This window comes from Ovis canadensis, chromosome 6, assembly GCF_042477335.2.
Source record: "Ovis canadensis isolate MfBH-ARS-UI-01 breed Bighorn chromosome 6, ARS-UI_OviCan_v2, whole genome shotgun sequence".
Lineage (NCBI taxonomy): Eukaryota > Metazoa > Chordata > Mammalia > Artiodactyla > Bovidae > Ovis > Ovis canadensis.
Genome location: NC_091250.1, coordinates 130,710,752 through 130,724,766, shown reverse-complemented (window position 1 = coordinate 130,724,766; position 14,015 = coordinate 130,710,752). Strand labels below are relative to the sequence as shown.

At 49.8% G+C, this 14,015-nt stretch overlaps 1 protein-coding gene across 2 annotated transcripts in view; it reads left to right on the top strand.

The window, feature by feature from the left end:
* The window catches only part of AFAP1 (actin filament associated protein 1), a 150,052-nt gene that overhangs the window by 51,893 nt on the left and 84,144 nt on the right, over positions 1–14,015 (top strand). For both annotated transcript variants that reach the window (XM_069594799.1, XM_069594800.1), the window contains exons 2-3: positions 2,249–2,377; positions 6,860–6,957. In XM_069594799.1, coding sequence (XP_069450900.1) covers positions 2,251–2,377; positions 6,860–6,957 — 225 coding nt within the window. In that variant the 5' untranslated portion in view covers positions 2,249–2,250. The remainder of the gene's footprint in view (positions 1–2,248; positions 2,378–6,859; positions 6,958–14,015) is intronic.

The window sequence follows — 14,015 nt, the reverse complement described above, 5'->3', positions numbered from 1 at the left end:
ATTGTCTTCCTGATGAAAAAGAGCTTAAGGACTGGTTTCTTCCTGCCTCTTCATTTCATGGAGGGGAAACCAGGAAAAGGGAACCACCGAGTACACACCTTGCCTACTCTGAACTCGTTTGCCATTTCTCTGCCCACTTACCTAAAATTATGGGAACTTTGGTAGCTGTAAAAAGAGTGGCCTCAGTTAGGATCTTTTTTTCTGGAGGGTGTTGTAGACTTCAGTAGATTTGGGAAGGGTCCCATTGACCAGTGGTTCTTGAACTTTTTTGCTTAGGACTTTTTGGTTTCAAAATATTTGTCGAGAATCCCAAAGAGCTTTTTTTTAATCTGTGTGGTTATATCTGTGGATATTTATCATACTAGAATTTAAGTCTGGAAGATTTTTGAGATATTTATTAATATATTTATGCAAAGTAGCTGCATTTACCAAAGTGATACAGTGGGTGAAAGCGGGGCACTGTTTGTGTTTATGCAGGCATCTTCAGGATCTGGCTTAATGGAGGAAAGCTGGGTTCTTGTGTCTGCCTCTGCATTTTGGTCGTTATGAACCATTGTTTTGGAGGAAGTACAGAAAGACAGTCTGGCCTCACGCAGATATATACTCGGAAAACTGCAGAATATTTTAGCACCTTTCCAGAAAATTGTAGATATTCTTTGACACTACACTGAAACTCAGCAAGTGGTAGTTTCTTAACGGCAGTGGCCATGCGGACTCTGACGCCGTATCAGAGGGCACTCACTCTCAGTTATTGCTGTTCATTGCTGAGTCGTGTCCGGCTCCTTGCGACCCCATGGGCTGCAGCCCGCCAGGCCTTCACCATCTCCCAGAGTTTGCTCAGACTAATGTCCATTGAGTCGGTGATGTTTTCTCTGTGACGTGAGGATATTTCAGCTTATTCTGCACCTTACTTGGGTCTTTACCCACATGTGATTTTATGACATGATGGTTTCCTGAGTTGTGTAGATCTTCCGAATGTGGACACGCTGCATTATACACCAGGGGATCGCGTTCCTCGATGTCATCCCTAATCTCACTGGAAAAGTCTCTGTTGAGAAGCCATCGTGCTCCTGGTGGTGGACACCTGTGTTTGAAATTTCTATTTTTACCTGGAAGCGCAAATTGTATCCTTGGCAACAAGTGCCGTCATTGTTTACCTGGACGTGATGAGGTTTGTTCATTTTTGAGGAAAAGTCGGTCACGTTCTCAGGTCTGGATAATTGCGGTTCGTCTCTTTCTTTTTCGGTGCTGGGTAACAACAGTGGCTCTGTGTAACTCACGGCTCAGACACTTGTCGTGCGTTCTTCCTGCTTCACCACACAGCATGTTAAAAAGGTTTCCTCCAGGGCTGAGATCTAATAAAAACAGTGATTTTTACTGCTTCATCGAAGGTGCTCTTAAGTGAAAGTAGCATTCTATAAATTTTGTTTATTTTCACTGCTAGTGTGTAAGTGAAGAATATAGTGGCCAAGAGGCCAGTTGGGGTCACTGCTTTGATTTGCACTAAGATGCCCACAGCTTACCCTCCCTTTCATTTGCACCGTTAGTGCAGGAAATGGTGAATGATGACACAGTGTCGTGAAAATAGTTTGAGCTCGCGGATGCCCTGAAAGAACACTGGTGTCTCTTGGAGGTTCATATTGCGGGGTGAAGCTCGCTGATGTCAGCACTGTGGTCCAGTCCTGTGGGAGTCAGAGGGAGAATCTGCTTTAACCCTAGAAATGAAAGGCATGACGGAGGTCAGGACTTGAGCTGACATCGCGGTCCTCCCTGGCACCCTTGTTGCAACTGTAAACGCGCTCAGCCTTCCTGGGGAGGGAGCCAGCCCTTCAGAAGCACAGGGTTGAATGCTGAGTTTCTGAAACCACGTCCTAGTGGTTATCTGAAAACTATTTGGCATTTTAAACTCCCGTCTATCCTTCTGGACACTGAAATTTAATATCATGCAGTCAACACCAAATGATGGCGTCAGGCTCTCGAGCCGCGACTCCATCTCTTGGCAGTGTGGCATCGGAGCTCCTCCCGGCCGAATACCGTCACCTCAGAGCAGGGAGCACATCGGTCTAGAAGACGATGCGTGAGTCTCTGAGACGACCTGCGTTCAGCTCGTTTGTTTTTCATGCTGGAAAACCAGAGTCATCCATCAGGCTAAACACAAAGTGCTTTGAGTAAAACTCTGCACTCGTATTTTGACATTTGCAAATCGACGGGGCTCACGGTACTCTTCTCTCCTCTCCTTTATTTTCAGCAATGGAAGAATTAATAGTTGAACTTCGTCTCTTTCTTGAACTCCTGGACCACGAGTATCTCACCTCAACTGTCAGGGAGAAAAAGGCAGTCATCACAGACATCCTGCTGAGGATACAGTCGTCCACAGGTGCGTCCTCTCAGAGTTCCAGTCTCTCTGCTTCCCGTCTCCTTTGGCCTCAGGTGCTAAGTCGCTTCAGTCGTGACCGACTCTTGCAACCCCGTGGACCATTACCCACCAGGCTCCTCTCTCCGTGGGATTTCCTAGGCAAGGATACTGGAGTGGGTTGTCGTTTACTTCTCCAGGGGGTCTTCCCAGCCCAGGGATCCAACCCTCATCTCTCATGTCTCCTGCATTGACAGGCGGGTTCTTTACCACTAGTAACACCTTTTTGCCTCTAAGCTATCTTTAATTCTCATCTTTCTAGAACACATTCATGAATGAATTTATTTACTCCTCAGGTTGCCATCAAAGGCCTTACTATGTGCCAGGGACTGTGTGAGTCTCTGGGTTTGGAAAGATAAAGCCTTTAAGGGGTTAATGGAATAGTGGATTCATTGGGGGGGGGGTCCCTAAAATCACCCCACATTGGCAGGTTTGCTAGGACTCAGCATGGAGTTGTGTTTTCTCACGGCTGGGATTCATCACAGAGGTTGTAAGGACACCCAGACAGGCTATAAAGGAAAAAGACTCCGGCCGAGTCTGGAGGGTTCCGTGCACAGGCTTCCTCGTGTTCCTCCTCTTGCGAGGCTCACACAGGTCACACTGTCTCCTCAGCGACAAAATGCAGCTGCCGTGTGTCGTGCTTCTATTCCAGGAAGCTCACTGGAGACTCAGCGCCCAAGGACTTTCCTGGGGGCTGGCCACATAGGCACCCTCTGCCTGGCACATACCCAGATCCCAGACTCGCAGGAGAGGAGGCTTGCTGGTCAGGGTTCCTTGGAGGAACAGAACCCACGGAGCTACAGAGTGAGACGGAAAGGAGATCTGTGATAGGGATTGGCTCGTGTGGCCTCAGAGGCTGAGCAGTGACACGACCTGCCCTCTGCAGGCTTGAGGCCCAGGAAAGCCAGTGGTGTAATTACCAGACTGTAATTCAGTCTGAGTCTGAAGGTCCAAGAAGGGGCCGTGGGGTTGGGGAGGGTTGCTGTTGGTGTGCGTCCTGATCCGAGAATCAGGAGCACCAGTGTCTGAAGGCAGAAGAAGACGGACGACTTGGCTCCAGCCCAGAGGGTGTGTCCACCCTTCCTCGGTCTTTCTGTTGTGTTCAGATTCTCAGCGCGCTGGAGGATGTCCACTCACATGGGGAGGACCATCCTCTTTGCTCAGTTCTCCAACTCAAGTGCTCATCTCTCCCAGAAACATTCTCACAGAAGCATCCAGAGATAACGTTCTGCCAGCTCTCTGAGCATCTCTGAGCCCAGTTAGGTTGGCACACAAAATTAGCCATCGCAACAGGTGATTGGCGTCGATCGTGTTGTTTGCTCACACAGTCTAGGCACCAACGTTAGACCAACCTTACCAGTTAAGCAGTGTTGGAAACGCTTCTGAAATTCACATTCCCCAGTGCCAGCCAAGGGCACAGCCTTGGCTGCAGGCCCTGGTAAAGGCAGCAGGCTCAGGCCTGCTGTGTCCCCCGCTTTGGTGCGTGGTGGGTAAGACAGAGTAGTGGGGAGAGAGCGTCAGTGTTAGGAGAGCACCCAAGAGGTGGATGCCCCCAGACCCACTTAGTGAGAGAGAGTGAGAGGGGAAGGGGCCGGGGGCAGTTCCTGGGGGATGCGGGGTTAGAATCTTGAAGGCAGGAGACACCTGGATGAGATGTAGAGGTTTACTGTAAACAGCTTCACTGCGATATAATTCCCATGCCAGGCACTTCAGCCATCTAAATTGAGAGCTCTATGCGCTCAGTTGTGCCCGACTCTTTGTGACCCCATGGACTATATAACCTGCCAGGCTCCTCTGTCCATGGGTTTTTCCAGGCAAGAACACTGGAGTGGATTGCCACTCCCTCCTGCAGGGGATCGTCCTGATGCAGGGATCCTGTGTTTGCAGGTGGATTCTTTGCCACTAAGCCACTGTCTCTGAGACAGAGACAAAAATAGGGATGAAAGCTCGCTTTTAAGCGATGTTGCTGCTTCCCTGCCTGGGCCCTTTCACTACCTGTGATTGACCATGGATGAACCCCCAGCGCTTCAGGCTGCCTACAAGGCCCGTTATGACATGTGGTATTCCTGGGTCGGGAAGATCCACTGGAGAAGGAATAGGCTACCCACTCCAGTCTTCTTGGGCTTCCCTGGTGGCTCAGCTGGTAAAGAATCTGCCTGCAACTCGAGAGACCTGGGTTCAATCCCTGGGTTGGGAAGATCCCCTGGAGAAGGGAAAGGCTACCTGCTCTAGTATTCTGGCCTGGAGAATTCCATGGACTATATAGTCCATGGGGTCACAAAGAGTCAGACACGACTGAGTGACTTCCACTCACTTTCACACTTACCAGAATCCCAGAGTGGCAGGAAAGCAGGTTTGTTAATCAGAGGTCCTCAGAGAAACAGAATCAGTGGGATTGAGCTGGGAGAGCCTGCTGTGCGTTCATGTGGGCTTGGCTTTCTGTCTCTGCCCATCACCAGTCTGTGGCCTTGAGCAAGTTACTTAATCTGTCAATGCCCAGTCTCCAGCCCTGTGGAAGAAAGGGGTAGTAGCATCTACCTCAGAAGGATGTTATGCGGCTTGACAAGATGATATAAAACATTTCCAAAGAGAGCCTGACACGTGGCAGGTATGAGTAACTGTTGACTGTTATCTCCTGCTCTTGCTTTTGCTAGCAGAGGCAACATTTCTCGCAGCCTCATCTCTTCTGTGTACACCTGGGTCGGTCACCTGGGACCACTGGTCTGAACCGGCCGCAGTTTGGGCCTCCTGCCTCTGGAGTCGCTGTCTGCTCTCCCTGGTTTCCCTTCCTCTCTTCCTCTGCCCAGTGGGTTCCAACACCCTTTCCCTCCATGCTTTATTCTGGATGTAGAATACCTTCCTCATACTTTGCAATCCACTGATTTTCTCTTCAGCTCTTTATTCTGCTTAAAACTCATCCACTGATTGTTTTGGCGGTAGAATTTCCACTCATCTTTTATCTTTCTTTCTTTCTTTTCTTTTCTTTTCTTTTTTTTTTACTGTTTCCAGTCCTCTGCCAAGATTCTGGTCTTTGTTGTAGCTTCCCCAGGTCAGGGACTTTGTCTTTTCCCAGCCTGTGACATCGTGCTCAACCCCTTATAGGTGATCACTGAGCAGTTATTTTTCTAGGTCTAGGAAGTTGAGCCCTTGCATGTAAAGTACACTGGGCCCAAATTAGTGCCTTCCTGCTCCCTGCTCCCCACATCTCCTGAGAGTCGAGTATACATATGTTTGTCTTCCCAACTTGACTATGCTGGCCTGAAGGTATTCGAGTCTATCAGTCTTGTCAGCAGCGAGCAAGTCTGTTAGCAGCATGCAACCCCAGGAGGGTGCTCAGTGCAGACTCACTGATTCCCAGGGAAGCGTCTGCCCCCTCGGTACGCGGGTAAGCACTAACCTGGGCAGAAGTTCAGGAGGGGCTGCCCTCCTTGAGAGACTCTGGCCTAGGGAAGGATGTCCGCGTTGGTGCCAGCTCCATCTTTCTTCCTGTCCGTGCTCTATTTAAGGGCTGTAACCTTTTTTTTTGGTCCAGCTGTAGATCTTTCACCTGTAGAACGAGGCAGAAGAATACTTAGCTTGCAGGACTGTTGTAAACGATTAGAGAAAGTAAATATTTGTGATGTGTTCAGTGTGGGGTCAAGGAGGTGGCAGCTGTTCACAGCCTGCTCCTCTTCCTCATCCAGTTCAGTTCAGTTCAGTTGCTCAGTCGTGTCCAACTCTTTGTGAATCCATGGACTGCAACATGCCAGGCTTCCCTGTCCATCACCAACTCCCAGAGCTCGCTTAAACTCATGTCCATTGAGTAACTGATGCCATCCAACCATCTCATCCTCTGTTGTCCCCTTCTGTTCCTGCCCTCAATCTTTCCCAGCATCAGGGTCTTTTCCAATGAGTCAGTTCTTCTAATCAGGTGGCCAAAGTGCTGGAGTTTCAGCGTCAGCATTAGTCCTTCCAGTGAATATTCAAGACTGATGTCCTTTATATTGACGGGTTGGATCTCTAGCAGTCCAAGTGACTCTCAAGAGTCTTCTCCAACGCCACAGCTCACAGGCATCAATTCTTTGGCGCTCAGCCTTCTTTATGGTCCAACTCTCACATCCATATGGGCTTCGTTTGTGACTCAGCTGGTAAAGAATCTGCCTGCAACGTGGGAGACCTGGGTTGGGAAGATTCCCTGGAGAAGGGAATGCCTACCCACTCCAGTATCCTGGGCTGGAGAATTCCATAGACTGTATAGTCCATGGGGTCACAAAGAGTTGGACATGACTGAGCGACTTTCACTTTCTTTCATATCCATACATGACTACTGGAAAAACCACAGCTTTGACTAGACGGACTTTTGTTGGCAAAGTAGCGTCTGTGCTTTTTAATATGCTGTCTAGATTGGTCATAGGTTGTCTTCCAAGGAGCAAGCCTTCTTCATCCTCATTTGTGCTTTTGGTGCAGGTTTTGAAGTGAAGGATCATGCCACAAAGCTGGAGACCCCCAGCAGCCTGCCAGCCCCTCCCCAGATGCCTTTGCCCGAGATTCCACAGCCGTGGCTGGTGAGTACAAGACCCACCATCAACTTTGTCAGAGTCCCCATGTATGTGTTGATATATAGTATCTGTTTTCCTCGTTCTGACTTAGTCACAGACTCAGTTCATCCATGTCTCTGCAAATGACCCAATTTCATTTGTTTTTATGGCTGAGTAATATGCCGTGGTATCTACGTACCACATTGGTATAGATGGTGTGAAACATGAAGCAGAGAGATGCCGTCTTGGAGAACAGGCGTATGGACAGCAAGGGGGAAGGGGGGGGGTGAACTGGGAGGCTGGAGCTGACATGTGCACACAGCTACGTCCTTCTTTAGAAGTAGGCAACTGATGAGAAGCTGCTGCGCAGCACGGGGAACGCCACCCAGTGCTCTCTGGTGGCCTACAGTGGGAAAGAAATCCAGAAAAAGAGCGGACATGGGTACACATATAGCTGGTTAACTTTGCTGTACAGTGGGAACTAACAGCATTGTAAAGCAAGTGTACTTCAGTAAAAATGAAAAAAAAAAGTCCCACAGTCAGTGGGACTGAAGAATCACCAGACACCTGGGTTATTTTTGGTTCTGATTCTGCGAGAAAAGAGGCCTTGGTTTGCCCAGGGCGTGCCTATGAGTATGTTTTGGGGAGCTAGTAATGATTAAGTGGGAGGCTGTAGGTGTGGCCTTTCCATAGGAGGCTGCTGGGCCTCTGAAAATTGCTGGAGCTACAGGTCCATGGAAGTCTGTTCTTAAATCAGATTAAAAAAAAAAAAATCGGATGATTTATCAGCAAAATAATGGCAGTGGAGCCTAGTGACATGCCCGTCTGTCTGCGTTAGCTCTGAGTTTGAATACCTGTAGTCTGAAACTTCAATATTCATTGTTATGCTTCTTTCTGGGATTACATATCCTTTTTTTTTCCACCAGAAGAAAAATATGTACATAGTTCAGGAATGTGTATTTTATTTGGTTTTCTGCATTCAAAATTTGTTTTGGAATTCTCTGGCTGTTTTTGTGATCTGGGGATATTCATGTTTGCCATTTTTCATGGCCCACTCAGCTTTTTCTGCCTTTTGCTATTTTCTAATTTGCTTACTCAGGAAAATTAGGCTCTCATTCAAAATTAGAGCAGTATCAGTTACTTAGCAACTCTTTTGCTAATGTTTGCTTTCTGTATGATCATCGTATCATCTGTCCAGCCGGGGAAGAGCTGCAGGGAGACAGGGCCACAGCTTGTTTGCTTTGTCCCTGCCTGGGTCCCAGTACAGGGCTGGTGTCCTGTGGGTGCTCCGTGACGATCCCTGGAGAGGGGACGGAAGGAGCTCAGCACTAGCTGGGTCCCCACCACATGTCACAGGGCACGCTGGCTCCTTTTCCACTTATAATTTCATTGAATCCTCACAACCTGACCTCAGAGAAGCCTGCAACACCTCTGAACACGTGAACAGTGTGATATCTACTTTACAGAAAAGGAACTGTGGCTCCATTGGCAAAGGGACAGCCCAAGGTTAGGAGGAAAGGCAAAAGCAAATTTTTATAACCTATTCTTTTGATTTCAAATCCAGCCTTTTCTCAACAATACTGTCAGTATCTGTGGAAGTGAGGCAGCAAAACCGACGTGAGCACTCACAAGCATTCACAGACGGGAGAAGGTTTTGTCAGGAACCACGAGCCTGTTGCTGCACTGGGTGCTGAGGAGGCAGCAGGGTCTAGCGTGCAGACAGGAGCGTGGCTGCCTGCTTCCAGGCACCAGCTCTGACACTCGCTGTGTGGGTTCAGACAGTAGCTTTCACGTCTCTGTGTCTGAGAGGCCTCATTCTAAAACGAGTGTGCTAATGGCATCACCAACTCGATGCACATGAGTTTGAGCAAGCTCCGGGAGTTGGTGTTGGACAGGGAAGGCTGCTGCGCGGCAGTCCATGGGGTTGCAAAGAGTCAGACACGACTGAGCGACTGAACTGAACTGAACTGAAGAGTACTTAGTGAGATTGTTGTGAAACTGAAAAGAGCTGTGTGCCTCAAGTGCTTGGAATATCTGCCTTGCATCTATTAAGTCCTGTGCGAGAGCCGGCAGTTACTATGTAGGGCAGTGCTTCCTAAAATTCCACGGAACTTGTTAACGTGAGCATTCTGGGCTTCCTTGGTGGCTCAGTGGTGAAGAATCCACCTGCCCAGTGCAGGAGACGTGGGTTCAGTCCCTGGTCTGGGAAGATCCCACTTGCTGCAGAGCAACTAAGCCCGGGAGCCAAGACAACTGAGCTTGTGCTCCGGGGGCCCGTGCTCCGGAGCCCAGGAGCCGTGGCTGCTGAGCCCATGCTCCAGAGCCCGGGAGACATGACTGCTGAAGCCCGTGTGCCCTAGTACTCGTGCTCCACAACACAAGTATTTTCCTGGTGCTTCTTCAGGGCATTTGTTACTCAGCAAGTAAGCCCATCATTCTGTAAACTGTCTTTGGGGAGTTGGCTTCTGTCCAGTTGGTCATGTGCTGTTGGCACGTTGACTTCCAGGAGATTTGGCTGGTGGTAGATCGGAGAAGGCAGTGGCAACCCACTCCAGTACTCTTGCCTGGAAAATACCATGGACGGAGGAGCCTGGTAAGCTGCAGTCCATGGGATCGCTAAGAGTCAGACACAACTGAGTGACTTCACTTCACTTTTCACTTTCATGCATTGGAGAAGGAAACGGCAACCCACTCCAGTGTTCTTGCCTGGAGAATCCCAGGGACGGGGGAGCCTGGTGGGCTGCCGTCCATGGGGTCACACAGAGTCGGACACGACTAGAGCAACTTGGCAGCAGCAGCAGCAGCAGAGTAGAGATGTGGTGGGTAGGAGTCTATGCCTGGCCGAGAGTGTATCATAAATTAAAGCACAAGCCCGAGAAAGACCCCGAAGGACTGAAGCCTGCAGGCCCCTCTGTGTGGCTGAGTGATGGGGTTTGGGTGGCTTGTCCGCCGGTGAGGCTGGAACACACCACAGTGGGGGTTAAACCTCAAGGAGCCGTGGGCCTGCCTGCAGAGCAGATCGGACCATCCTTAGAGCAACTCTAAGTGACCGAGGGGGGTTTGTTTCTAATGTAAGACTTAGGATGCTCCAACCTGGTGTTTCATTCATTTGAGCCACAGTTGCATTTTCAGCTCTTTTAGAAATGGCAGGTATCAAAGGAATACTGCCTTTTATCACAGCTCTGTATGTTCCGATCTCTGAGAAATGAGTCCTTTTCTCTTTTTAGCCCTTTTAGTGTTGAACATCGCTTTTTGCAGTTGTTACTAAGTGTCTCTTGAGGTCCTTTTTTCCTGGACACTTGAGAGGCTGGGCAGGCAGGCAGGGTCACATTGGCCACTTTTCCGAGTACACTCAGCATCCTGTCACCCCCCATTTCAGGCCTGACGGGCCCCTCACTGAGGCCCTCGTCGGGCTCTGTGAGGCCCTCTTGGGCCATCAGTGCTCCTCTTTGGCTGGCTGACACCTAAGTGGGCACCACCCTCCCCAACAGGATGTGGCAGAGACCAGATGGGCCTCTGTGCCCCGCAGCTGGTGAATGACTCTCAGGTGACAGAAGTGAAAGGGAGGGGAGGGCGGGATCCAGTGGGCCTCTAAAGTGTATCCATTGGGGTTATTGCAGCTTTATGCCCATTGATCAGCAGTACCTCCTTTTGGCATTCTCCACATTGCACTAGATTTTAACCTTCTGAAGATGGCGTGTGTTCCTCTCCTTTGTGTTCCTCACGTTGCAAAGCAGAAAACGCCTGGACAACCGCTCAAGGTCAGGGCCGCATCGAAAAGCCCGCCTTGTCACGCTGATGATCCTTCTGTAGAGGAAGGGAACAGTGGACGTTTCTGTTTTGCCCTTAGAGTCAGTGCGGCTGCAGCCCAGGGTCCCTGGATGAGCCCGCGACCCCTTCAGTGTGGCCTGTAGGTCAGGCGGTGGGAGTGTGGGTGTGTGCTCTTCGAATTCAGAACTGCTCTCAACCCTTGAGGTCACAGGGCGGGGTGCAGTGCTTTAGAGCCCCTCCAGCTCCCTTGCTCTCCGGGGTCGGGGGCGGGGGGGGGGGGGGCGACTGGAGCAAGCCAAAGCATGCATATGCATCGTGAAAACATTTCTGGGAAGGGCCACGCTTTTCAACAGATTCTTGGTTTTGTTTCACACTGAGAGCTGTGCAGCTATCAAAGGCCTGGTCTTTAGTTATCACGCAGCCGGTGCAGAGGGAGCATTTGTGAAGGCGGCCGGTTCATCCGGAAATGGGTCCCATCTGTGTTGACATTGGCCGCCCGGCCCTGCTGCCCAGCCCGCCAGCCGGGGCTGATACAGACCACTGGGGATTGTGCTTCCTGTCCTCCCCTCCTCTGCTCCAGAGTAGCAGGGGGTCCTCGGACAGGGAGACCTCACACCTCCCTGCTGAGCGAGGAGAGCAGGGACGTTCCTCTGGGGGCTGCAGACGATTCAGATGATACCTCATCAAGGCATTTTCCAGAAATGTTTTTATTTGCTCACTTGAGTGGTCACCCCAGTGTTCCTGCCTGGAGAAGTCCATGGACAGGAGAGCCTGCTGGACTACAGCCCATGGGTCGCAAAGAGTCGGATGCGACTGAGTGACTACATGGCGCTTAGATGGGGGGGTGTGTGTGTGTGCTCTGTTGTGTCTGACTTGTTGTGACCCCATGGACTGTGGCCCACCAGACTCCTCTGTCCATGGGATTTCCCAAGCAAGAATACTGGAGTGAATTGAAAGAGACATGTGCCCCAGTGTCCACTGCAGCGCTGTTTACAATAGCTAGGACATGGAAGCTACCTAGATGTCCAGCGGCAGATGAATGGATAAGAAAGCTGTGGTACACATACACAATGGAATATTCAGTTCAGTTCAGTTCAGTCGCTCAGTCCTGTCCGACTCTTTGTGACCCCATGAATTGCAGCACGCCAGGCGTCCCTGTCCATCACCATCTCCCGGAGTTCACTCAGACTCACGTCCATCGAGTCAGTGATGCCATCCAGCCATCTCATCCTCGGTCGTCCCCTTCTCCTCCTGCCCTCAATCCCTCCCAGCATCAGAGTCTTTTCCAGTGAGTCAACTCTTCCCATGAGGTGGCCAAAGTACTGGAGTTTCAGCTTCAGCATCATTCCTTCCAAAGAAATCCCAGGGCTGATCTCCTTCAGAATGGACTGGTTGGATCTCCTTGCAGTCCAAGGGACTCTCACTACTCAGCTATAAAAAAAAAAGAATGCATTTGAGTCAGTTCTAGTGAGGTGGGTGAGACTGGAGCCTATCATACAGAGTGCAGTAAGCCAGAAAGAGAAGCGCAAATACAGTATGCTGCTGCTGCTGCTGCTGCTAAGTCACTTCAGTCGTGTCCGACTCTGCGCGACCCCATAGAAGGCAGCCCACCAGGCTCCCCCATCCCTGCGATTCTCCAGGCAAGAACACTGGAGTGGGTTGCCACTGCCTTCTCCAATGCATGAAAGTGAAAAGTGAAAGTGAAGTTGCTTAGTCGTGTCCCACTCTTAGTGACCCCCATGGACTGCAGCCCACCAGGCTCCTCCGTCCATGGTATTTTCCAGGCAAGAGTACTGGAGTGGGGTGCCAATGCCTTCTCCCCAATACAATATATTAATGCATATATATGGAATTTAGAAATACGGTGATAACACCCCTATCTGCAAAATAGCAAAAGAGACACATATGTAAAGAACAGACTTTTGGACTCTGGGAGAAGGCGAGGGTGGGACAGTGTAGGGGAATATCATTGAAACATGTACATTACCATACGTAAAACAGGTGCGTGACGATGCAGGACACAGGGCACCCAAGGCTGGTGCTCTGAGACAACCCAGAGGGATGGGGTGGAGAGGGAGGTGGGAAGGGGTGTCGGGATGGGGGGGCACATGTGCACTCATGGCTGATTCATGTCAATGTATGGCAAAACCCACAATATTGTAAAGTAGTTAGCGTCCAATTAAAAAAAAAAAAAGACTATTGGAGTGAGTTGCCATTTCCTCCTCCAGGGGATCTTCTTGACCCAGGGATTGAACCTGCATTGACAGATGGATTCTTTACCACTGAGCCACTGGGAAAGCCCCATTTAGATTGGGTAGAAGATAACAATTTACTGTTTTGATGTTTTTAGGCCAGACCCTGTGTAAATATGATGACTTATTATGCCAACACGCAACAGGTCATTTGTTTTTTTATTATTGTAAAGCATATGTAACACAGACTATCATTTCAATCACTGGTCAGTGTCCCATTTAGTGGTGTGAGACTTTATTTTCTTGGACTCCAAAATCACTGCAGATGGTGACTGTAGCCATGAAATTAAAAGATAGGTCCTCCTAGGAAGAAAAGCTATGACCAACCTAGACAGCATATTCAGAGACATTACTCTGTCGACAAAGGTCCATCTAGTCAAAGCTATGGTTTTTCCTGTGGTCATGTATGGATGTGAGAGTTGGACTGTGAAGAAGGCTGAGCGCCAAAGAATTGATGCGTTTGAACTGTGGTGTCGGAGAAGACTCTTGAGAGTCCCTTGGACTGCAAGGAGATCCAACCAGTCCATTATGAAGGAGATCAGCCCTGGGATTTCTTTGGAAGGAATGATGCTAAAGCTGAAACTCTAGTACTTTGGCCACCTCATGGGAAGAGTTGACTCATTGGAAAAGACTCTGATGCTGGGAGGGACTGAGGGCAGGAGGAGAAGGGGACGACCGAGGATGAGATGGCTGGATGGCATCACGGACTCAATGGACGTGAGTCTGAGTGAACTCCGGGAGATGGTGATGGACAGGGAGGCCTGGTGTGCTGCGATTCATGGGGTCGCAAAGAGTTGGACACGACTGAGAGACTGAACTGATGTATGGATGTGAGAGTTGGGCTGTAAAGAAAGCTAAGTGCCAAAGAATTGATGCTTTTGAACTGTGGTGTTGGAGAAGACTCTTGAGAGTCCCTTGGACTGCAAGGAGAGCCAACCAGTCCATCCTAAAGGAAATCAGTCCTGAATATTCATTGGAAGGACTGATGCTGAAGCTGAAACTCCAATACTTTGGCCACCTGATGTGAAGAACTGACTCATTGAAAAAGACCCTGATACTGGG